Genomic DNA, 27,067 nt, shown 5'->3' with positions numbered 1-27,067 from the left:
CTGAGTTTAATACATTTCATTACAGTCACTTTATTCTGTAATTATATTATATTCTAATAAGAAAACAAAACACAATCGCATTTCCAACGTAGATTACAATTTAAATTAAACCAACTCTGAACTCTCGTAGATCTATTTACAATTTAATTATAATTATTTTCATTTTAAAAATTCATTAAGAACTAATTTGATTCATAACTGACATTTAACATTTTTTTTTAACATGAAATGATAATTTAGTCTGACAACTTCTTTACTGTTAAATTTTTTAAAAACTCCGGATAGTATGACAAAAGCATTAAGTAATGTTGAATCTATAAGGCTTAAACTAAAGGTCAGGTAAGGTTACAGACGGTAAGGAAATAAATTTCGCAAGATTGAAAAATAAGATTTCCTATAAACTGCGCGTCTCCGTCTTAGTGTACAGTTTGATCCAAATTTAAATATTAAAGTGTGCGATTTTTTCTTAAAGTACTTAGCTTACAACGTCAAAGCCATTAAAAATGTACGGGAAAACGTTTGTATAAAAAAAAAATACTTGTAAAAGTGTACAGCGAACCAACTTTACTGTACTTTTTACTGATTATTTATTAACCTACTCACGGATTATAAACATATACAGGAATCAGTTTTTTTTTATAGAGAAAATTGTACCTGTATTGCGCACAACGAATTGCGAAAAAAAATTCGTTGTTTCAATATTTCATTTTTTATTTACTTTCATTGTAGGTTTATGTGAACTGCAATAACAAAACGTCATAATAAACCATAATACTAAATTCATTATAAACATGTATTAAATTTTTCAATGTATTTTTTCCGGGACAATTTCTCCCCCACTTCAAGGAAACTGTTTTTCCTTGTTTGTACCAAACGATCGTCTTGATTAAAATAATACTTAATACTCAATATTTTTTAAGTACCAACAAAAGCTAAATTCAAAAATAACATTTTTCAATCCAGTCATTTTTATTATATTATAATAACAAACACAATAACGATTTCACGTTCATTTTTCAATTTAACCATTTGAATCATTACATATTGTTATATTTTACTTATATCAATAAAGATATTTTTATATTATATGTTTGTAAGGGCGGTGGTTCTGACCATTGTTATCCTTAGTAACAATATTATATGGCTGTACAGGGTGCTTCACTAACTATGAACAATATCTTAACATGCATTATACTATTTTCAATTGTTTTTCCATACTTTCACAGTTGTAAGGTAGCCCAAATTGGATATACTATTCGACCCCATCCCTTATTGATTGAAATCCTATGAAATTAAGATTTTAAACGGTAATTTTATCTAGTCAATAACCAGTTTTAGATAGTTACTTTTAAGGTATTTAAGTTCTAAACTAATAATGGGAATTAGAGTGCGGTCGAGTAGTGCGCCAAATAAAAATAACACTACACTATCTTCTTCTCGTTGAATTGTTAACTTTAAAAGTAAATATTCAAAACTGGTTATCGACCATTCAACATTTTCAGCAAATTATTCTCAATTTACAAAGTCAATAAAACATAATATACGTTACGATTTAAAAATCTTAAGTTCATAAGGGATAGGGTTATATTCTTGAAAAATACAATTTGAATTGGCCGTACTATTAACTAGAAAATCATAAGAAAGTAAAAGTCGTGCACCTTATATGAGATATTGACTGGTTCGTAGTTTAGTGAATCACTTTGTATTTATCAGTGGTAATATCATTTTATTCATAGTAATTACACATTATACACATTGTTATGTAGTAGTGTTATGTACATTTTGGATTGAATTTGACATTTTGGCTGGGTTTGAAGATTATTTTTGTGCGTTTTCTGTCTACCCGCGGAACACTCTGTATGCACACCGGCGCGGCGGTCCATCCCTGCCACCGGTGTCAAGATGCTAATTCGAGAAGCAGCGGCGTGGAAGGAGCGGACTGCCGGTAGATCGGTGTCCAGTGAGCAGTGAGTAGACGCGTTTCCAAGTCTATAAATATATATGTACACACACACAAAAACACACGACGGCCTCGACGGCTCGGGCCAACTCGCCAGTCCGGCAGCCAACAGTCGCGAGTTTCGAAGGGACCGGGACGACGACGTGCCGTTATAATTTTAGATTAACATATCGGCGTGCTCGCGTTTGTTCGTTTGTTTTTGTCGATCGTGTACCATGATCGCTGTTGACGGAATCGACAGAGACGAGGGCCGACACATGGATCAAGCGATCACCGGCCGCAAGCGGTGAACACGCTTGCGTATGATCGGGTCTTTGACGGCGGCAACGACGACGACGGCGAGTACCACCGGCGGCACCGATGGAACGGAAACGCAGCGGCCGGCGGTACTACAACAGGCGCAAGAAGACGTGGACGCAACAGTGCAAGGACTACCTGCGGCAGTTCATTGCGTTCTTGTTCAGCAACATCGGCATCATATGCCTGGTGGTGGGCTACACCATCGCCGGCGCGTTCATGTTCATATTCATCGAGGGGGCGCCGGGCAACGCCAAGCACATCATCGACCGGGTCATCGCCAATCGGACGGGCACCGTGGACCGGCTGTGGAACCTGACCTGCTGCACCGAGTACTACGAGGACGATTGGCGCGACAAAGTGCAGACTCACCTCCGGTCGTTCCAGAGCCACATCATAGAAGCGGTCAGGAATTTCAGCTACGAGGGCGCCAACAAGGAAATGAACCGATGGTCGTTTTCCGGTTCCTTCCTCTACTCTCTGTCCGTCATCACCACTATCGGTAAGCCAAAAACGTTCACGTTTATACAATTCCAAACATCTATTGACATCCGGTAATGACTATATATCTAAAGCCGCATATGATGATAAATACCCGAATGACGTTTTGCGGAAAGCATCCATCGCACGAAAAAAAAATGAGATTTCGATACTACTTGAGACACAAAATGACTTTATGCAAAATTATACAGAATGATATGAATTTTAACACATGTCGTGCGATTTTTATTCACACTCAAATAAACTGTGACCGGTGTACATTTCTTACCTGAATCACACAATGTGACTAAGATTTAAGTATGAATATATACGGTATACCCCACTTGACCAGTGATAGGTAAAACTTTTTTTTTTTAAAACTTCAAACTATTCTCAAACACAGATTTGTGGGATGGCTGCTTTCTGCATAAAGCCATTCGACTAATCGTTTATTTTGGGTGAGAGGTTTATAAGGGTGAGCCTACGGAAACTCGAATTTATGCAATAACCATTAATCGACCCATTGAAGTCTTATTAATATTAATTTGAGAGAACAAATACATATCTAAATAAAGTTTTTTCTAAACAAATTCCAAAGCCTATGTCTCACGCGAATAAAAAAACGGAATAAACATTAAACAATTAAAAATGTCGAAATATAGACATTTTTTATCGCTCGGTATTGTATTTAATCAATTATTTTTGTACTATTTATTTTCTACTTTGCGGTCGATTGAAATGTAGTCTAAACTAGTGTTTATAATATCTATATTACTGTTGTTTATTGTTTATACTTATTTTATTTGGGCACTAATTTATAGTCTAATAAGATTACTCGGATAATAATGCACAATTAGAGTCGTTTCATCATTATGGTCTGTATTAATTCTTCGTGAATAGCGTATGGGCGTTCAAAAATAATGTAAACAGATAATCGAAAAGCTTTTAAACGTCTTCGTTACAAAACGTTAAGAGTAAAATGACATACTAGCCATTCCAAAAGAATAAACAGTCATGCGGCTTACATATAAAATTCAACACTATGTCTTATTAATGTAAACATTTATGAGTTATACATTGAAATGTTAACGAGAAAAATTATGTGAAATGTATAAGTGATACAAAAATTATCGAAACGTTAAACATCTCATATGTTTAGCTTAGCTGTTTCTTTCGACGTTAAAAATAATTATATATTGAATTAATTACTACAAAGTTCAATGCAATATTATATCGTCGCCCCTGTCCAAAATTGCAATATCTCGAAATTGGTGGAAACAAAAATTAAAAATAATTATTACTTAAAATATTTACATAGGTTTTCTAGAGAATAAGTGTAAATTAAAAGGAAAATTAAACTGAATAATTTTAAGGGTAGTAATTTGTTTTGTTAATTTCGTAGTATTGTAGTTTTGCAAAACTGGAACATCGACTTATTCTCATAAAGTATTCTTATTGTGTATTAAAGTTCAAACGCAATACACTGTAGCACATATATATACATATATTAATATTCGAGCAGCAAACCACTTTTTTTAAAAGTGATAAAAAATGTAATAACTTTATTTTCAAGAAAGATTGTTCTAAGAAATGCACTTTTATTACGGTTTCCACTAACAAATAAATAAAAACATTGTACAAATTATTTAGACTATACATTGTTGCGGTTTGGTAATTTTACCGCAAGTAAACTATGCGGTTTATGTTTTACAGGCAATCAAACTGTCGATAAAACTACAAACTTTTTTTTTCATTCAATAGTAAAATTTTTCGCTTCGATCAAAAACCGTTTTCCAAAATATAAAACAAAACAGTTCCATATTTTATATCATAGAGTTTTAACATGGTTTCGAGTCTGTCCCGACCACAATAATCATTATAAAATATTATCGATAATATAAATAACAAATAAAACAAAATATCTTTATCTCTTTTAAGAAATAAAAATAAAAAGTTTTGCACATATTTGCACCTTTTTGTGTAATGCGTTGTCACTTGCAGTAGAACAAAATTACACTAGCCGTTGAAAAAAATTGTAATCGCTTCTAACTATTTTTTGGCCGAATTATCTAATTGGATCAATCTATATATATTTTTTTTTATATGTATAAATTGATATATAAACGTATTTATTTAAATGTATGTAAATTTGTATTTAATTTTCTTAGTGAAAATATTAATTTCGGCTCCTTTTTTACGACGTTTTACTCGTTTTTAACATGGTAATACTTACTTTGTATATAATTCATGCCATCATTGGATGGCTTTTGCCCGTCTGTGCGGTAGTCGCTACTGCTCAACAAAAACACAGTATATTATAATATTATGCCACATACCTATTGTGAGGTTTATAAATACATTGTGCGTGCGGAGGAAAGTAAATCTGGGCATCCGCTTGCCCTTCCCCGAAATCGGGTTTGATGGACACTTGGAAGATTTCCTGCCGACGAGATCACGTTCGTTTCATCTAAAGCGAATATTATACAATTCGGACGAGTGTTGTTTTAGACTGCACAATCGATATGATAATATGTAAGGCTCAGTATGATTCTTATAGCAAAGAGCCCTACTATATATATACATATATGTAATAAGGTTAGACGTGAGGTAGTTTATCAGTACATTGGTATATCATAATATGAAAAATGTATGCGTAGTTATGTTAACTCAATAAACTCCACTTGGTTATTTCAGTTTACCAAGTAAAAACAAATAACAGAATATAGTATGCGTTAACGGTACTTGTGGTTTAACAAGAATATGGAAAACGAACATACAAACTACGAGTAGAGTACAGGGTAAAGATTAGATAAGTGAATATTAATCAAATAGATACCTTATGATTGCTTGTACTCGAAATGTTTAGCGCTTACGAAATCAACTGAATGACGTGATAAGAGATATCTTGAGATAGCTAAGGCAAAATCATAAATCTAATGCTATACTATATTATAATTCTGTTAATTACTTCATATTTAATTTTACCGTTTTAACACCCGTCTTAAAAAATATTATTTAAAATGGAACTAAATGAGTACCATACGTGAATCTAAACATTAGACATCTTCGGATGAAAACAAAATTATATATTAAAATTATAGTAATTAAATCATAATTTAGTTTACTTAGCTGAAAGTTCAAACCCAAATATAAATTACTTCTACTATGTAAATAAAACAATTTTGTCCAGCCAAGTAAAGTTAACTTTTGTTACAGCCTTTTATTACATAAAATTTTACAAATACAACTTTTTATTTCTAAACGTACCTATGTAGTTTTGGTTGTGCAATAGTATATTTGTATTATGAATTATTGTTAAGCTTAATAGTTTTAAATTAAGTTTCTATTCAACAAAGTTGGTGCAAGTGTTTGGACTTTGATACGACCCAGACTGATGTAATCCACAATTTGGACGGTTCAAAAACAGCTTAATTCTCGTACAATCAAAACGATACGGTTGCCTTGACGGTTTCAATTGGGGTAAACGACGATAATGGGTGTAACCGAAAAACATTGATATTTGTGCCAAATTATCCCAAACCATAATTAGCGCTCAGCGAACCGCATTTCTCGGTCATCCGTGAATAGTTTAGTGAAGTACACACACTGCACATACATTACGAGAGGGAACGGTTTGGCATTTTATATTACTATATAATATATATAACGGCCATTACCAACGACTAATAAGCAAAAGTAAAGTCTAAAAATAATATTATAATGATTTATAGGCATTAAATTATGTACACATACATACATATACCGATGGTCAGATAAAAAAAAGTAAAAATATACAAAATGGCGATTTTACAGGAGATCAGTTTTAAATATTTGTTCTTTACAATTATTATTTACACTATACAAAATTTAAAGTTAAGGTGTTATCTAAATTATATATATATTTTAATTTTTATAATGTTCCTTCTAAACTGATCAAAAATATCAATGTTAAAATCAACTAAATGTTTAGGGTGAGCATCTAAACACTATTTGTGATATGATAACCACTAGCATTTATATTTTTCGAACTTAAATATTATATTCTGGGATGGTTCCGCGAAAACCTCTCAAAAATTGGTTATTGTGTATTGTTTATTAACAGCCAAGTTTATTTAAACATAAAATTAATTATTTAGGTATTACAATAATTATTCAACAAACTGATGAAAATAAAATATGTTCCGGTAAATACATGATTGGTGATGTTTTAGCTTTCACGCTGAAATTTTATTGATTTAATAATGATATGTTTTTTTAAAAACTGTTTTTTTTGTGGACCAATTTTTAATTTTTTTTTTTAATTTCTTTAAAGGTAATTGATAACAATGAAATTAATGAGGTCTGTACAACTTATTTTCCTATACGGGTTTGACTATAGAGTAAAAAGCATATTTTTTAGTTTTACTCTATTAGTGAGCTTTGCGTCAACTCTTAACGCATAAATTATAGGCTCACTCGTAAAACGTATTTTTAATTCGAAACCTACTCTCCTGCTCCCTTGAGAAAAAAATTAATTTTATTGCTCCAAGACATGTCACGCGTAGCAAAAAATATATATTATTCTCTTAGGCTAAAAAATAAAAAAATAATAATAACATTAGGGTTCGCTTAAGTGCATTTAAATTATAGTAAAATTCACCGGGGAGATTGTTTTTTTTCTTTTATAGAACTTTTTTTATAAAAAAAAAGTCTTAGTGCTGGCTGTTTTTTATTCCGGTTAGATTATTTTTATAATCAGAATTGCTTCAATGAATAAAGACAAATGCAGCCTATAAGTGCTGTATAAAATAACTAGAAAATATTTGTACCAGAGCCGAGCCGGTTACATATCATAAACGCTGTATATTAAACGGTAATGAAGCGAAACGAGTTAAATTCTATCCTTTGAGTATGACGAATTGAGCGTTTATAATTTAAACGAATATTATAATTAAAGCAGCGAGAAAAACTAGTGCAATCAAAATAATTTCATTTAAAATTTACATTATATTAGCATAATATTTCCATGGAACTCAAAGCGTTTTAAGTTTTTTTTTCAACGCAGTTCCTTTTTATATACTTTGTTTCCAAAATATTTAGATAGTTTTGCACTAATTTGTAATTATTTGACATGATAATTTACATACTTATATTTTCAAAAATATTATTTTTATCTAGCTATCTCAACTGTGTCTTAATGTAACCGTTACCACATTAAAGCGTCAGTGATATATTGTTATACTGGGTTATTGGTTTACTATTGCCCGTTCAATATCTCAGAAGATATTGGACTTTTAAAAATCAATGTATCATATTTATATATTTAGTAGGTATTTCTAACTCTACAGTCTTAACTCTTTAGACACTTGCTGTGTATTTGTATTAAATTTATATTCTTGTTTCAAATATTACATTGAATGAACGAAAAGTGAAATAATTATATTTTCAACTATGTAATTTTTCAAAAGTAACAGCTTACACCTAAAAGCTGTATAGTATTGAAGGTAAATTTCGTATTTTATTAAATCTAAGTAATTTTTAATAACAATTATGACTAGAAAATGTATGGTTGACGCAAATATCAACTTGACCGTAGTACATAATTTTAATATGTTCTTGTTTATAAAAACATGTTTCTTGTAGACAATAATATGTTTAATTTTGAGCAAGTTTTATACGCTATAGCTTCACAGTAATTGGATACTTGCACATTAATATATTTTCTGAGCCTTCTATTAATGGTGCATTGGATTATGGTTATGCATTCCGCCGAAAAGGGAAATAACACATTACATTCGAATTCCAAAATAATTAGTTAAAAACATTTGGAGTAATGAAAAAATGATTAGTTGAACATTTTAGAGTGAACCAGAAGTTTAACAGGCATACAAGTCCCAAAAATTGTATTTTAGAGCGGTCATGGAGATAATAATTGAGTAAGCAATGCTCAAATAAAAAATCATATATTTTTGTAATTTTCGTTTACTTTTGACTTGTGCCACATGGCGTGTGATTTATAGTCGTTTTACGATTCGGATATTTTTCATTCCGCTATTCGAAAACCGCGTAGACAGATCGTAAACCCTATTTTGAATACAAATTATGGTCCAGTGTGGAGTTAAACAACGCCAAAGTTGTTTGATTCGAAAAGCTTTTGGTTTTTAATAAATTACATTTTAAATCGATCCCCCGTTACACCAGCTATGGTTAAGGTACTTGCGGGTTCTTTGACCCGTCCGGCAAATCAGACACTACAAAACTTACAATACTTTCGGCCAAATTATTGTTCGTCTACCCGTCAACTAAAATTTATTGTCTTTGCGTTATTGCCAGCATCGCGTCCGTCCCCATCTAGTAAATGACCTGGACGAGTAGTTTTGTGTTGTAAAATTGTCCAATTGTTTGTCGTCGACCGTGTATAAACAACCGGCTAAGACGGTAGGTGACCATGATCACAGGTTCCACGAGCACATTCATAATAATAACAAAACTTACAACATAAATTTAATTTAAAAAAAAAACACACACAAAAAAAAGCCCTGCCTACGACCGTACGCTAAGAGTAATAGTTTTTTTTTAAACTTTAAAAAAACATTATTATTTCAGATACGCGTGTAGGTCAGTTTGGCGAGCAAAGCACTTCGGACACGTTCGTTGCACATGGCCGCCGTCACACGTTTTTCGCATTATGCTTATATATTTAACACATGCAAACGGTTTTAAATTATATTTTATGACCAAAACCATTATAATAAAACTCGAAATAATTATCGTTCAACATAATATTATTACAATAGTCGACACATTTATTCTCTGTCGTTTAGTGCGATTATAACAATATGGTATAACATATTTTCGAGTTGTAATATTACCGACATTATAATATTATTATTTTTTACAAAATTGCTATAATCTATTGTTGTTTGATTGTGACTGTGATAATTATTATATGTTGTTCAAGTCACGAGACGCATTTGATGACATTGTTGTTAAACATATTAAAACCACCGTTTGTTTCCAAGCACGTGACAACGATAAACGCCAGTATAGTATAACGTCTTAGTACAACTCCTGATCAATAGCAATATTTCTGAAGTCTGGCTTTAAAAACTTATCGTTATCGCATTCTTACTTAGTATTTATCGTGCGTTTTAGATGTTAGAATATTTACGCTTTCGGTGTTTATGTGCTGTATAAATAAATTCTAGGCTTACTTACATGAAGTATTCATTTTCTTTTTATACCCCATAAAAAAACTTTCAAACTCAAACCACGGCCACTTCAAAGATGACGGAGTAATAATACAAATCAAATAAATCCGAAATTGTGAGCTTTTAAAGTTACTTGTATCATCTTGTGTAATCCATCAACCATGTTAAATAGTTTATATTTATTAATATAATAAGTCAATATGTAAATTATTTTTCTATATTGCATTCAATGTATAACATGGTTACAATATCTATTATATTTGTGTGTATTTTTACTGGTATTTTAATTTCTAAGTTTCCTCGCCCTGAAGTAGTGTCATTGGGCACTCATGTCGGCCAGTTTTGTAAGCAATTAGCCAATTTACTTATTGTATATATTATTATAGATTGTAAATAATTCCAATAAAACTTTTAAAAAAAAGTTTCTCACTCTCCGTCTTATTTTTTTTATGAATTTTGATGACTTCTTCACTAGCCAAACTAACAATTTAATTGGCATTTGCTCATTTTAATAAATTACAAAAATATATGTAGGTGATATTCTTGATATTAAAATATCGTTAAGTTTAGTCAACTGATATTAATTACAGCTACTGTACTTATATTTGTATCGTTTACATTATAAATAAATTATGGTTTGGCGTTGAGTTAAATTAACCGTTTTTACAGCGAAAAATCGACAGTTTGATCGCAAATTATTTGTGGTCGCAATTTATTTAAAAATAGCGAGTTTGAATTTATGATTTCAAACAAAAATTTTGAGCAATTAATTTCAGGTGTCACTAAGGCACGATGAATTTTAGAACGCTTTAGACAGTATGGGTGTAATTCTTTACACTTTGTAAGACATTTAAACTTAAGTATATGGTAACTTTCCTAGTCAGTTGACACACAATTGAACATAATATTTAACTTTACCTCAGGCTCAGTCTGTCGTGAGCGCTGAAGATGACAACATTCTGGCCGAATACGACGTATTCGCGGAGAGTATATAATTTTTATGGATAAGGGTTTTTATTATTATTTTATGAATTATGGTTAAGTGCTTAAGTTTTTTCTAGATTAACTATACCTCCATAAATACTTTCATCCCTTTCGATTCCCTGTCAATAATTAATAATATGTACCGTGTCTCGTTTATGAAAAGCTCTTGAACGTTTTTAAATGTACAAGCTTAGCTTATGAAACCACACAAACTAGAAGTCCTAAAACGACCTAACGTACACGATTTGTAGCTGTTAGCTAATAATCTATAGTGTGCCCACACAAACACAGTGACAGCATTTAGCGAGGTATTTAACATCATTGTAGATAGTAATGTGGAACATATTGCATTTCGCAATGAACGCTTAACGTTTAATTTATATGGCGCAGCGTTATCAACCTAACCGTATGCCGTACCTAATCCCAATAATTAAAACGGCCAAAATACAATATATTATCTGCTTCCGCAAAGTGCCGTTTCCGCAGCTAGTCCCGCCGGTCCTATTATTAAGTGTTAATCGACGGAGATGGTTTATATCAATCCGGGTACTTTGGATTCGCCAATATCCCCAAGGTGCTATTCACCCGTGTAATTGATGGTTTAAGCTCATACCACGTCTCTGTGTGTGTGTGTGCGTGTATTATGATGTATAGTACACAAGTAAAACCGTTAGAATTCCAAACGTTATTCTACTCAACGGCCACGTAAGAAAATTTATAAAAACTTTTCAGACATTTTATATTTTAACGGCGACCAACAGTGGTTGTATACAAGTCGAGCGAAACGGTTACGAGCTCGATACTTAATACATGAATATATACATTTTTTTTTTTATTGTCTCTCGGATTTTCAATAATAATATGATTTAAATAAAAGGTTCCAACGATGGGACAAGCTGTATTCCGGCGGCATATACGGTTAAATTATTTCCCCTTAACTCCCCCGGATTTCGATGCAGAAACAGTTAGTGCTATAGCAGCTTCCCCTCCCTTTGCACCCGACCGTGGTAGGTACCGTAAAATATGCAAACAAAAAAACGCCGTATGCACTAATGTCCATGAATATGTGTTTACTACACAACGGCGGAAAATACAACAATAAAAGTTTATTTGTAATATTCGAATCGACCAAAAGCTCATTTCGTATTCCCGCGAACGCCTCTCTTCGGGATTGTCGCGCTGAAGCTTATAATAATATACAGGTGGTGTGTGTGGTTTTTTTTAACTTTGTTTATGTTTTTTATTGTTATTATTCTATTTATGTACGGTTTACCTACCATGTGTGGGTTTCGCGTCGGCCGATCGCAAAATATAAATCAATTTAAAAAAAAAAACAAAACAGGATTGAATCGAGTAAAACCAGCTGTATCCGGTTAAAGGTTAGGTTCCAAAACCAATCGTTTTGGACTTGTATGTAATATTGGGTTCTGAAGAACTTATTACATTATGTCAGTGGCGGGTTTTTAACGTGTACCGTAAAAGCCGCACAGCCAGTAGAGCGTTTAAACTGTTTTAATAATAATACAAGTAATAATAATTATAATAATAACAAAAAGCACTGGCACAAAGCTTAATCTTCCATTTGCACAACTTACAACTGGTATGCATTATATACACAACCCATATATTATATAATATATAAGTTCTCCGTGTTTTTGAGGCCAAAAGACGATAATCCGCTTAGTAAAGTTTGTTATCTTCAAAGGTGGTCGACGACTACGCAGTCTATTGAGTTTTGCATCTCTTTTGCTAAGTTTTTTTTCTATAAATGCAGTGTTTACTGTTTAGGTACATTTGCGGGTAATAGATAACGAACAAATACTAGTTAGATACCCAACATTTTTTTATGGTTTCAGTTCTGTCACATACTTCGAACGTCGGACAAAAAAATCATTAAAATAAATACTCAGATTTTTACTGCGTCAATTTTTAAGTAGAAAAAATGCAAAATAGGAGACAACAAAAAACAAATACCACTTTTTATAAAAATCATAGACCTTTAATTTTCAAAAATGGAATTTCGAAGTATGATATATCTAAGTTTTAAAAGCACTTTTCTTGATTTTATGAAATGCCAAAAAAATAAGACAATGCTCTAAGTCCCAAAACTATGACTAACAATTTAAAATGTATATTCAACAAGACGTATGATGCATTATCACTTAGTTAATTACTTTATATTATTATTTTCTATCATTATGTTATTAAATGTTTGTTATTAAAAAGGTAAACCAACATATTATTGTGTACATTTTACATCGGGTACCGTATTTTAGTATGCACAGTTCACGCGGGCGGTTGCGAATTTTATGAAAACCTTTTTTATAAAAAGTAATTTACAAAAGCAAATTTTTATGGCAGTATTGACTTTAAGGCAATACGACAGAGCAAGGATTCAGCGCACGGACTATACCACAATTTGGAGCCCATTTAATTAAAGAAGAACGTTGCACCGCGTTGTAGCGCCAGTTAAATAAGTGAACTCTTGCGCCACCGCTTTCCAGAACAATATTTTAATACTATGATCAAATGCCTGTGTTATTTTAAATTGCAATTTTGGATGCGTGATGAATAATAATAATAATCATAAAGCAATATAATACAGAAACGTATACATGTCTAGCACATTATGTCTTACGCGGCCAATGCGCACAAAGAAACACTGAATAAATAATGAGCTACCTATTAGCACATTGTTATGCAATAATTTTAAGAATTAACTGAACTAACATTAATGCAAGAGACAATGTTTGTGTGCCTGTGAAATGCAACATTATTATGATTGGGCTTCACTATAACAGCTGACAATGGTAGAGCTAACAGACTATTTCCAATCGTACAGCGTAGAGCTATATCGAGCTGTTATAACTTTTTCTATCACTAAAGACAATATGCGGTAAGGCCAAAACAAAACGATATTCAAACAAATACCATTGGAAAACAAAGCGTTCAGATTCTTTCGAATACGGCATATTGTACTATTGTATGGACATTCCACCAAGAATTAGGTAACTATAGGGTCATGATTGGCGCTATCTTAAAATAGAAAATCGAAAGTTTTTTGGAAAAACTTTTTTTACTGTAACCCGACGTACTTTAAAAATAGGTCAAAATACACACGCGATGGAACTAAATATTTTTCAAAGTTTTGGGAATCTTTTGTCATCAAATTTATTGTTTCTAAGGTTATATTATGTTCAACGCTTTCTTTTAATTAAAATTATCTTTTTTTGAACAATAAAACGCAATTAGCGTTGCGTTTATTTATGTCTTCGAATGTTTTTTGCAGGTTGAATTAGGACTATGTTATTGTATTCCTTTCATAGTATATTATGCGTGACAGCCGTGGAAATGTGCATGCCGGTGATTTTGTTGTGGCAGTTTTTATATTATAAGCGTTCTCTTTTTACTAAACATATATTTTATACCCTATTTCCTCAATATTAAATTCTATGATGGAAAAATGCCATCGTTTCTGGAACACGTCATAACACATTTTAAAAATATTCTTTTGTTCTTTGATTTTTAACGGCGACAGCTTGATCGCACTCTGAATAACCTTTTTATATTTATTCAATTACGAATCACGCTGAGGTTCTCTTAAAGACAGGTTAAATAAGACATGGAACGTTTTTAAGAGTTATATCGAATGTCACTTTCGAATTCACCGTATTGGTCCTTTTTTGGTTCAAAGAATTCGAAGGAGTTGATTCGAAATCAATAAAAAATAGACCTCCAAAATGTTAAGGTCTTAATCCGAATGTTTAATGTATCACGTGCCCCAAAACCTTCGAAATAGGTGCCTAGCATAATCTTCAAGCAGCAAAAAAAAAAAAAAAATGAAAAATAATATAAAAAAATCTGTTTTTATAATAATTTATATTATTTTTACCCTAAGTAAAAATTCTATCTAATAGTACTTAATAATAAAATTACTTAGGAAAATTGACCCCAAATTTGTTTTTCAAGAAAGGGTTTTCTCCCAAGATTGCAATGTAATTTTTTGCACTCTATTGTAATTTATTTCATACCTCATTGATCTAGACCAGCAAAAATGTCCTTAAATAATTATTTGTTTATTAAATAAATTATTGTAAAGTATTTTTAGGCTAATTAAGAATTATTAGTTGTAATCACTGAACTATAAGATTTTAACAAAATCGTTTTTACCTTTTACGTAGGTTTCGATACAATTATATCCAAAGAAATTTTTACTACAGTAATCATTGTTTTTATTTTGTTATTCTTTGGCTAATGAGCACTATGATAGGTATTTCCAAGGCTTTGTGATTCGTGTTAACATCAAAGAAGACCCGGAAGTCTCAAATTAAAATGTGTATCTACACATTCAAAGTTCACTAACTCAAAATAAGGATTACCCTAGTATTGATATGTTTATATGAATGTTTGGTAACATGTTTAACGTAGTGATTTACTTTATTAAATGAAGATATTGTCCAGGAAATTTGTATTACAACTGGCTAATTATTTAACGCGCAACGATTAGTAGGTATAGGCAGGAATTATAGGAGACTTAGAATGACTAACCTCTACTGCTCTAAGCTTTTAATGCTTATAACTACTATATTAGTTACCTTAATTTTACTAATGGGATAATGTTAGAGTATTCAGATTTAGTTGTTGTTTCCTTGAATTCTTAATGAATTTCCACTTTTGCCGACCGAATAACTTTAAGACTCGTTAACCAATACATAATATTTAATACATTATACACCTAATGGTATTTTCCACTATAAGCACGGTAAGAATATTAATACATTAAAGTACTTTTGAAGTTTTACAATTCCGATAATCGCTCGTGTCATCAGCTGCCTTCATGCATTTATCAACGTTGCCGCTAATAATTTAAAACTTACCAGGCTACAAAGTTAAATTTTGTAAATTATTTCAAGGAAAAATATTACCATTCAAATATAAGCAACGTACCTATTATTTGTATTGTATTGGAAATGCCTCAAATGCATTTTGTTCAACAACATGTATATATTATCCAGCGTGGCAACATCCTCGTGCATTTATACAATATACAATACGAATAGACCGAACCATTGTGAACACTTGTCAATAAATTATAGTATGGTCATCTGTTTCAGCGCTTAATGGAACCCGAAATTAATTTATTAACATGACTTCTCCAGGAAAATGTCATTTGCGAGGGGAAAAAGGCTGAATTTATATATTTTACAACAGTCAATATTTTTAAAATGCTGTTAGGTTCAAAAATAAAGTTGATGATTTTTGGTGTTTTTTTTTAATTTACTGTAGGTACATAAAAACTGAAAATATTTTTATATTTATAGATCTTTAATATACATTGAAAAAAATTGTATTGAAGTTTGTTTTTTTACCATTACTTATTTTGTGGAAATAAGTGAAATAACGATTCAAATACTTGAGGATATTGTTTTAATTTTAGTATGAAATTTTGATATTTTGATATTTTAATACTGTATTGTAATTTTTTTATCAGTAGTACAAACAAGAAAATATTAAAAACCCTCTACAGACAAATCATTTTTATATTTATTATTCACATGAACTTCGTTATGGTAAAATTAAAACCCCGCAAAAGTATGCTTATATCAGCAACTATCGTGGATGTAATAAATAGTTTAAAAGTGGTTAATACATTTAAATGAAAATGCTTCGATGCAAATTTATGGATATAGAATTGATATAGAACTCGTTCGACGTCGCATTAAAATATAATATAAATTACTTCTCATTATTACCATTTTGTATTTTTTAAGTGCCTATTTATAACACCCACGACATCTTCTTGTAATAAATTTACTTAGTTGTTAGTTTATTGATTTTTTTTTTTTATTGTATTATATTTAAAAATAACAGATATTATAAAACGTTTATCACAGATTTTCAATAGGGATTAGTATTTTCACGTGGGATTGGTATTTTTCGGGTATTTATTTACTGTAAAATGAACTCAATGGAAAAAAAATCAATTTTATATATCTGCCGCCACAGCTTAAACCATCATTATTTATTCTAGTCGGTTCACCACCTCTAGAACCCATTTAAGTATTTCAGTGACCTGATAAAACGTTTCCCATATATATATATATATATATATTACTGTTTCCGCCTCATATCATTCTCATGCATTTTTATCTCCTTCCTAACAGTGACAACCAAATACACACGTGATTTGGTTAATACCGTCTTATGGTCACCGAAGAGTGTAACGGATTGCTATTTATCAAAAATACCTTTTTTTAAAAAACCAATGACAATAAGCAAGATGTTTTATTGAATATGTGTATTAAAACGTATGAGTATGCTGAACATAAATGTAACTTTGAATTTATGAATTTTCTATTAAGAATGATTGCATTCAGTTAAAAAACATACAAAGGCTCCGGCTCGACGCTAATTATTTTAAGTTAATTTTACCTTTTAGAATATAATTATTTTGTATTACGTTTTGTTTAAGAGTTAAAAATATTAATAACACAAAAAGTTGAATAGTCTTCTTTATTATTATATTATTTTCAAAAAAAAGGTGTGTTCATTAAATACATTTTACACTTTACAAATTATACAATTTATTTGTGGTTTTTTTTTTTTGTTCTTGTTTCCCGTACCATAATTTATAATATTTGTTTTGTTCTACTTTTATTATGCTAAAATAACGACTTCCTGGTAGCTTTAAAATGCTATAAAAACGGTTGTTTCAATATTTACTACTCCGCATTTATTAGTGTTACTCGCGGTACACTAGAACTGTTCAAAACATATATTTTTTTATTGGGATCAGTCCATAAGTTATTTTAAAGCCAACGCACGTTAAAACCACACATACATTATATGTTACAACTTATATAGTGGAACACGACGTGTGTAATAGTATGTCCACATTTTTAAGGGTTCCCGACAAATCCAGTTTACATAATATATGAGAATAAAAACAATTACCTGTTACACATTGAAAACGGCTAAAATGGCTTAAATTAAGTGTTGTTAACTTCTGCGTAATGTGAAAATATTATTGTTGTTTATTATTTAAAACCAGAAGTTTCCGTTAATTCTTGTCGAGTTTTCTAAGATACTTTAAAAAGTACACAAGTGCAGTAAGAATAATAAAAATTATTATTTTTATAATATTTACCAACAACTGCAACACAAGCTTAGAAAATAAACCTCAGGTTTTAAAAATTAAACCTTTCCTTCTTTTATTCTTTATTGTTTTGAACTTTTGAAATGTATAATTAAGATATCTACTTTGTAACTTTTTGACCAGTTTTAAGAATGCATAACTCGTTGATCAAGTTTTATACAAACAAACTTTGTAAAATACAAACATCGTACTCACATTTTGTAAAATAATTATTCGTTTTTTCTGGAACTTACCGAATAAGTTTAAATGGGTAATGCGGTTTTCATTTAAGCTAACAGCACAAAAGCCATTTCACTCATTTTACTGATACTATGCATACCAATTAACAGAATTGTTGGTTATTATCAATTTTATTTTGTTGCTAATATTTTGCAACTCACTCTTTGATTTCCAGTTTTCTGCATACGATTAAAGAAATCCTTGTAAAATTAAATTATAATGATAAACAGTTTAAATAAAATGAAGTGCTCGTATATTGGTATGCTTGAAAACTCCAAGAGAATTGGATGTCGATATTTATAAAGGTCAAATTATGGGACAATATTTGGCCAACATAGGTATGATAATACATTTTGAATCATGTCAAGCTTTTCCATATTAATTATGGTTGGCTTTTTAATATTTTTCCCTCCTAATGATGAATAATATTTGTCGTTGGTAACTACTTTGTGATGTTTTTTTGACTAAAAGCTATACACAATTTTAACTACTTAAAATAGCTCGTTCGTTGGTTTCTTTATAGATGTTTTGATTTTGTTTTATTCCAGGTTATGGCAACGTGACTCCGCGAACTCTTCTGGGCAAGTTGGCCACCATATTGTATGCAATCGTGGGCATGCCTTTGTTCCTACTGTACCTGTCCAACATCGGAGACATTCTGGCTAAGAGTTTCAAATGGATATACGCCAAGTGTTGCCTGTGTCGGGGCTGTAAAAAACGCCGAAAACGCATGTTGGCCTTGCAGCGGAAGGAGCAGTGGAAGGTAAAAGGCGTCCACGGCAGCGTATCAATACTAAATCAAAAATGACGTTGATGTATTGCGCCAGAACGACACTTAATCTATAGTCGGTTGCTTTTATTTCTTTTCCCATATTTTCTCCGTTCGTCCTGCTCCGGAAGTACGCATAAACGTGTCGGGAGGGGTGTAATTTTCGTTTTCTTTAGCGTTATGATTTTCTTTTTTCTACAACATACGTTCGGGGTTTTTTTATTTATTTATTTTTATACAGATGGATATGCGGGACTTTAAACTCAATATAGGCGTACTCACCGAGGGCGAGGAGAGCGACGACGAGGGCACCACCGACGGAAGTTCTTCGTTGAGCTTCAACGACACACAAGAGGTTACCGTGCCCATTTCGCTGTGCTTAACCATAATGGTCGGGTGAGTGTACACTATGTGCGCGTATTTGAAATATTTTCAGATTAATTAGCAAAGCAGAACTATCACGGAAAAATTGGCTTTAAAAAAAGAAATCGTCATTAAACGTATTTAAAAATAATTATGCTTATTCTCATCGAGACTAACGAACTATATGATACAAATTTGGTGGAAATTTTACATACATGTTCTACCGCAGATTAAGTAAAACCAGTAAAACAATCGATTTTCAAATCTCGACATATTTTATCTGGTAATCTTAAAAATTATAGTGCTATTTACTTTTAATAATAACTTAACAAAAACTATTAAAAACTAAAAATAAACAACTATTTATTCTAACTAAAAAGTGTAGTTTTTCTAGTAATGGGACGAAATGAGCTGAACATTTACATACAAAATTATCTACGTTGCATAAAAAAATAACAATATGTACTGTCATAAAAAGTACAGATAAAAATAATTGTATTTACTATAAACTTATGAATAAACACTCATTTTGGCTTTAAGTTCTATTTGATTCTGAACCAATGTTAATTAACTCGAGACGAATATTACAATTTTTTACGTGTAGGTACGTGAAATTAAAAACTTTTTAATTTCTATAAAATATTATTACTGTTGTTGGGTAATAGTAAACTTAAAAATACATTAGACTAATGAGTCGAAAATATGATTAGTAAATAGGTTTTCTATATGTTTAATATTAAAATTGTACAAAAATGTTTTATTTTTATTGTTGAATGTTTTTATGAATAATAGAAACCGTTATACAGTTACAATCACACGAGTTGAAATGCGGTAGTCAACAATTAAAACAAATGTTTATTCAGCATTAATGAGTCTACCGTGACCGATTGGTTCGAACCAAATATTTGTATAATGCATGTGATAGTCGTTTTGATTCCCAGTAACTGTTTGTACATTCACGAAATTTTAATGAAAATTAATTTGAAAAGCTATCAATATCAATAAAAATCTAAAATGGTAGCCGTACAACCAAAATATTCAAACAATATAAAATGTGTAAGCAACTGAAGTATAACGAACATTAAAAACAAATTGTCCACTAATAGTCTGTTTGAACGTAAATGTCCAAAATGTCTTAAGTAATTTGTAAATTATCGAATTATGTTTTTACTTAATTTTAAAGATTTAGAGTAGTAGTGAAAAAAAAAATACATAATTTCTAGCAAAAAAATATATATTTAGAAAGAATACTATTCTAACATATTTTATATAAAAAAATCATGTTTTGTAGTCTCGTGTGCCCAATTATTTTTAACAAGCATATATTATTATTTTCAATCATATTTTCGGCGTATTATAAATTTATTTTAGTTATTATAATATTATTTTTATTTTATATAGAATACAAAAAAATTTGAAATTGTATTTTTACTCTTAACAATGTCTAGGATTTAAAACAGTGTATTTGACTTGCATTTTTAACATTTTGTTTTTTTTTTTAAAACAATAACTAAAACATTAAAAAATAATATAATATATAGCAGTTCATATTTCCAATACTTCGAACTCATCTTAAAAAATATATACATATTTTTCAAGCAATTATTTTTAGATACTTAAGATCGGAATAACGATAATAGTTTTAATATTTGATAAAAAAAATTTGGAATGTGTTATGAAATAAAATATAATATATTGAGTGAAACAGAGTAAGAAAGAGCAGATAATCTTGACGTATGTTATTAAGTTGTCAGCAATGACGGATTTTCGAAAAATATATGTCGTGTAGAAATTATAACACACCAAAACTGTGTAATTTCGATGAACATAATATAAGATAACCCATTTTTAGACAGAATGGCGCTGAACCATCACGTCTAGGGTCGGGGACACACAGGTAAGACATACCATTATTATGAGCGTTCAAGAGCTAGGCATCGAATATTCGGTTATTTTATTAGCCCCCCCTGCTTCTACATACAATATTAAATACTATTTATCGTACACGTCATATGAGTTGATTTATGTCAAAAATAATTAATTGTTAACTTACTTAATGTATCACTACATACATAAATGTTAAAACAGTAATTATACATACGGTTATTATAACATCTAATTAACCCGTCGGTGGTCGCGTTAAATATTTCTACACCGTTGGTTGCAGTTTATTTTGTTTATCGGTCATATTGGTGTAATACGATGAGTTCTAAAAAACAATAGAATATATCGTTTGGTTTTTTTTTTTTTTAGACAAATCGCAAATGATAAGTCTGGTTATTGTTATCGCACGCGTGATCCGGTTTAAGACGTTTCGAAGAATTTTTCTGCTTAGTCCGGGAGAAATATGATAGTATCCTCCTCTATATATTTATATATATTTATTTATATAGGGTCTAGTGAAATATCGTCGACCCGTTCCGTTCGACACGTTATCCCGGGAATCCCCAAGGACGAACTATCTTCTACTTGCCGGCCGGTCGTCGCTGTTGTCTCGAGACGTTTCACAAGCCGCATATGAAATCTACGGGAAGTAATAATATTATATGTCCCGAGACGACGACAAGAAGCGCGTTTTTCAATATAAATTATTTTCAAGTCGAAAGAGGTGGTTTTTTTTTTTTTATTCTGTTTGTTTATATTGTTTGTGTTTTTATTATTATTTATTTTGTTTTTTTCTTCATCTTCCTGTTCCACCTACTACTCGACGGTGGATCGAGATAAAGAAGCGGGCGCGTGGCCCTAAGGAAAGGAAACGAAAGCGCGCGGATTCCATATATATATATATATAAATATCTATTTATTCTTGCTCGGCAAAGGCGTTCGTCGAGACTGATTTATGGCCACCCGATTCCATCCCCGTGGACCGACCAAGGAGTTTGTACGCGATGGAAACTCCACGTTCGCGCTGGACCTTATCGACAATGGCGGAGAAGGGGGGGGAGGGTTGAGGATACTAAAAACCTTAAAACATAAAATTAGCGCTTTTCAAAATACCTATATTTATTTTTTAGCGAGAGATTTGATGAAATAAAAATAAACGTAGCACGAATTTTTAAATTCTAAGGTTTTTAGAATCCCCCCCCCCCAATCTCGGTCAATTTAGACTTAAAATCCCGACAAAATGACGCCTACTTATAAGGTTTGGTAAAATATTTGAGGTTGACCTGTCTCTTCCTTCTTGAATCGATTTTTGGTATTTCAATTAAATATATGTTAAAATCTTATTTTGATCTCTCAAATGTTTTGTACTTACTTTGCTGTTTTTTTTTGGTAAGTAAATGAAAAAGTTATTCAAAAGTCGACCTCCACGATAACCTAGAAAAAAGGCCGATGAGCTCAAACATTTTTAAAGAATTAAAAACCGATCATTCTAAGTAGGTGTAATTTTGTCAGGCTTTTAGGTCTAAATTCGCCGAAATGGCTTAAACTCGTAGAAAAAATATTTTAACCTTAAACTGATACCCTGAAGCTTATACATTTTAACCTGAAAATAAGTTGATCTTGGTCAAAATGTATAAAAAAACTTTTTCATAAAATATTGCCTATATTACAAAACTCTTTGAAAACCGTTGGCTTTCAATCCCCTTAACACGAGGAGGGTAGGAGAAAAGTGAAGTTATATATTTTTTTATTTTGGCATTGATGGCCAAGTGTAGCTACACAAGCAATGTCGCGAATAAATTATTTTAACTTCGTTAGCTTAAAACCAACCATTAAGCTGTTACATCGAAAATTAATTAAAAAATAGCGAACAAAATGATAGTTTTAATGAGTGCATTAACATACATAATTCGACTTAGTAAAGTTTTACATATTTTATGATAATCGTCGCTCGAAAAATATAAAATATAAATTTTGTTTTTTGTTTTTAATGAAATGCTTACAGACAATTTTCTGGTGTATAAAAATATGAGTTTACGCATTCATTACTTATTGTTAGTATTGTACAATAACGATATTAAAACTAAACAAAAACAACAATCCTTTCGATTTTTATTTATTTGATTTTTCTATTTATTTTAAAAGTACTGGTGAATTCCATTTAGATCGAATAAACAGTTTTAGCAATAATTTAAACTATACTTATCTTCAAAAACAAAAAAATAGTTCTATATTTAATAATACTATGATTAGTAATTATTTAATAGTACTAACATTTGTTTCATAATAACCTTATTATTTTCTTTTTAATTAACTGTAACCAATTTATTGAACAGGCATACACCACGTTTCCATGTACAAATTATTTTGAACAAACATTTACATATGTTTGCCGAGAAAAATGTATTTAGAACAAGCTTGTTTTTTGCCTGAATTTATTATGTACTGTAAAACGGGCTTGTCAATTGCTTTTTAATGGTTTTATGTCGACACAACTCATTTTTTTCCACGAGAAATGCTGGAAGTCGATTATACAACCAAACGATATTAAAACTTTACACGAAATCGGGTACTATGTTCATAAATTGTACTGAAAAGAAAAACATAAATACAAAATTGATCTTTAAGCGTCCACATTATTCGAGTACTTTGCAAATAATTTTCCAAGTGTTTGCCCCGGTTGGTTTTAATCACGTCTTTAGCCTTTAGTGACCTCCTGGTATGCCTACATAATATTCAATAATACACAAAACCTTTTCTGCGGTATGAAGTTCCAGCTTTTAATCAACTACACAAAAACGACTACCGTAACCCGCGTGAATAAAGTATACCCAAGTGCACTACGATTGAAAACTATTATTTTCATTATTTAATAAATGTATTATATTTTTTATAATACTCGCTAGGGACGACCGTAACTATAACGGTAAATCACGATTCCGCGTTTTTCTTCGATTAGATTTCTTAATTAAATACAATGATAAAAATAAATCCACCCGACTAGACTATTTGAATTTTATAAGTTGATTAAACTACTCAATAATAAAATTCGAGAAGGTAAAACGTGCGAACTTTGTAGAGTAATTCGTACACAGTGAATTGTAAAAATGTAATAGCTGTGGTAGATTATATTAGAACAAGATTAAGTAGTCAGCCGACTTTTAGTTTTATTTATTTATCAAGCAAATCATCGTTTAAGAGCCGTTGAATTTATAACCAAAATCATTTATCAGCTATTTCAAAATTTATAGCATACATAAACAACTTTATTTTAAAAAAAAAAATAATAAATATAAAGTGAGCTGCACATATTTTGTATTGCCGGTCGACACAGCATACTAATCAATCGCGTTATTGACATAAACACATACAATTAAGTACTTCATTTAAAATGTTAAAACAAAATAATAAGTTAAATCTTTATACGAATTTAAACCATGTGATTGACGTGATTGATATTTCGGCAACTTCTAGTTTTGACGTGAATAAATGGTTCAAAAGAACGAACCGAATATTCTGAACAATATTTGTTTTTATGTATTTTATATTTCATAAACAATATTATAATACGTTTGAAGGGGAAAAGGTTCAGCGATAACCAAAAAGATATTTCAGCGACTGGAACCTCTGCGATAACGTCCGCATAAGAAATATTATTATTTATTGTAGTCCTGATAGTACTTGAGTGACCAAGACTTCGACAGCGACAGCTCTGATTAAATTTCAAACCTTTTTTTATGGATGTAATTATTTTCGAAAAATAAATAAATTTGTTTTAAACGATGGAAAAAAAACAATATTTAATTAATTTTTTTATATAACTGTAAATTTTTCAAAAATCTTAGTTTTACTAAATTAAATTTTGATCGCCCGCTGATTAATATAATAACAGACATTTAGTAGAACAATACCGGCCGACAAGCAAGAGGTCTAGCCCAACGGCGTTCAAGTTATGCAATATAGCTACACCGGTGTATTGACGTCAAAACATCTCATTCAATTTTAACAAGGGTTTTAATTTTTAAAAAAAAATCCACAACAACTCAGCGACTAAATCAGTTGCTGTAGACGACGTTTGACAAGAAGTCTGTATTTAATTTATTATGTTCAATAACTTGATGGAACAACTCCTTAGATAAAAATAATTGCTTCTCCGTCTGTACAACGCCAGATAATAATATGCAAATGTGAATTAACAGCTAATCGATTGTTAACCGCAAATATTTTTGTACGTTTCATTCCTTATAAATTACAAGTGCAGTTAATATAATATATATATTATTAGTTAAGTAGATAACTCAGTACTTTTAGGCTATACCTCAGTAATAGTATAACACTCATGCCTCTTATTGAAACACATCACTAATGATCTACTTACTTAGAAATATACTCGTTAGTTATTGACAATTGAAACGTTTAACACAGTAACTTTAAGTATAATCTCGGAGAGCGTGCAAACATTATAGATTTGAAGTTATACAGTATATCTAATTAAAATTAATTATTTGTTTTCAGATATATATCAGGAGGTGCAGTTTTGTTCTCCAAATGGGAAGACTGGGAATTTTTCGACGGTTCTTATTTCTGTTTCATATCGCTGAGCACAATTGGTTTTGGCGATTTTGTCCCAGGTAGCAATATTACCGGGCCCGGCACAGGTTCTGGTCCTATACAAGGGGTCGAACTGAGTTTCATACTTTGTTCCATGTACCTCATGCTAGGAATGGCGCTGATCGCCATGTGTTTTAATTTGATGCAACAAGACGTTGTAATGAAGATCCGAACGTGCACGGACATTTTAAGAAGGATTACCAGGTGTAAGAACTAAAACCACTACAAACGCCTATCCGGTCAAATCAGCTAAGTAGGTGATGTTGTCGAAAGCAGATCTACTGAAAAAAGTAATTTCAATTCGAAAAGTCTACCTGGATTTTCCGTATAAGCTGACTTATTGGTCTAAATATTTTACAATATTGCATGTTATTGCACGACCTAATGAAATTCCTTTGACGATAATACTATAACACCCGAAGGAAACCAGCAATTAAGGTATATCCGATACCGCATGAATATATAATACGCACTGCGTACGCTCATTCATTGGATTTAGACGACATACATAATATTATAATGATATTGTATTTTTTTTGTACTATACTTTGTTACATGTATATAAATGTTAAAATTGCTGTGTATTGTATATTTATTTGCTTGTTTTGTGTATGTAAATTGTAAATATAAATTCTTAACTCAGTTGAATCATTTTTACCGTCAAAGATGTGTTTAATCAGTTATTTGAACGACTATTTTACAACTCTACAAAAATGAAAATGCGCATTTTAAATGATTACATTTTTATTTATACATAAATCTTATTTTTTTATAAAACAATTATGCTACTATCACTCTGCAGATACAGTTTCAATAGGTATGATATTTTGGTCCAATTCCAAACGACTCTTTCGCTCTGAGACTTATTGAGAATAATAATTCCAAACCAAACTTAACAAAAAAAAATTGAATTCTAGTTAATCTACTCTTAAAATTTAGAACCACGTGCAATTTAACACTTATGTTCCTCAACTACCAAAACAGTTTCTTATTTAATCTTAAATTATTTTGTTTGTATGATATTTTTAAGTTCTGACGTCTAATACTACTATATGATATGACTTTTATCATCACTTTTGATAACTAGCACAATATGCGTTTAATAAAATGATCTATTATCTACAATTTTGTTCGTTTTACTTAGGAGGAAAAAA

At 30.8% G+C, this 27,067-nt stretch overlaps 1 protein-coding gene across 1 annotated transcript; it reads left to right on the top strand.

Moving 5' to 3' along the window:
- Nucleotides 1-2,042: 2,042 nt before the first annotated feature.
- Nucleotides 2,043-26,561, top strand: LOC126846352 (TWiK family of potassium channels protein 7). Its single transcript, XM_050585686.1, has 4 exons — nt 2,043-2,759; nt 18,835-19,049; nt 19,297-19,451; nt 25,818-26,561. The coding sequence occupies exons 1-4, from the start codon at nt 2,321-2,323 to the stop codon at nt 26,128-26,130; spliced, it is 1,122 nt and encodes a 373-aa protein (XP_050441643.1). The 5' UTR covers nt 2,043-2,320; the 3' UTR covers nt 26,131-26,561.
- Nucleotides 26,562-27,067: the final 506 nt, after the last annotated feature.

The sequence above is a fragment of the Adelges cooleyi genome, unplaced genomic scaffold (assembly GCF_023614345.1).
Source record: "Adelges cooleyi isolate 19-005CV unplaced genomic scaffold, UGA_ACOO_1.1 ACOO_flye_CR_arks_rails_tigmint_CR_PRNA_9, whole genome shotgun sequence".
Classification (NCBI taxonomy): Eukaryota; Metazoa; Arthropoda; class Insecta; order Hemiptera; family Adelgidae; genus Adelges; species Adelges cooleyi.
This window is presented reverse-complemented; position numbering and strand designations above follow the sequence as displayed.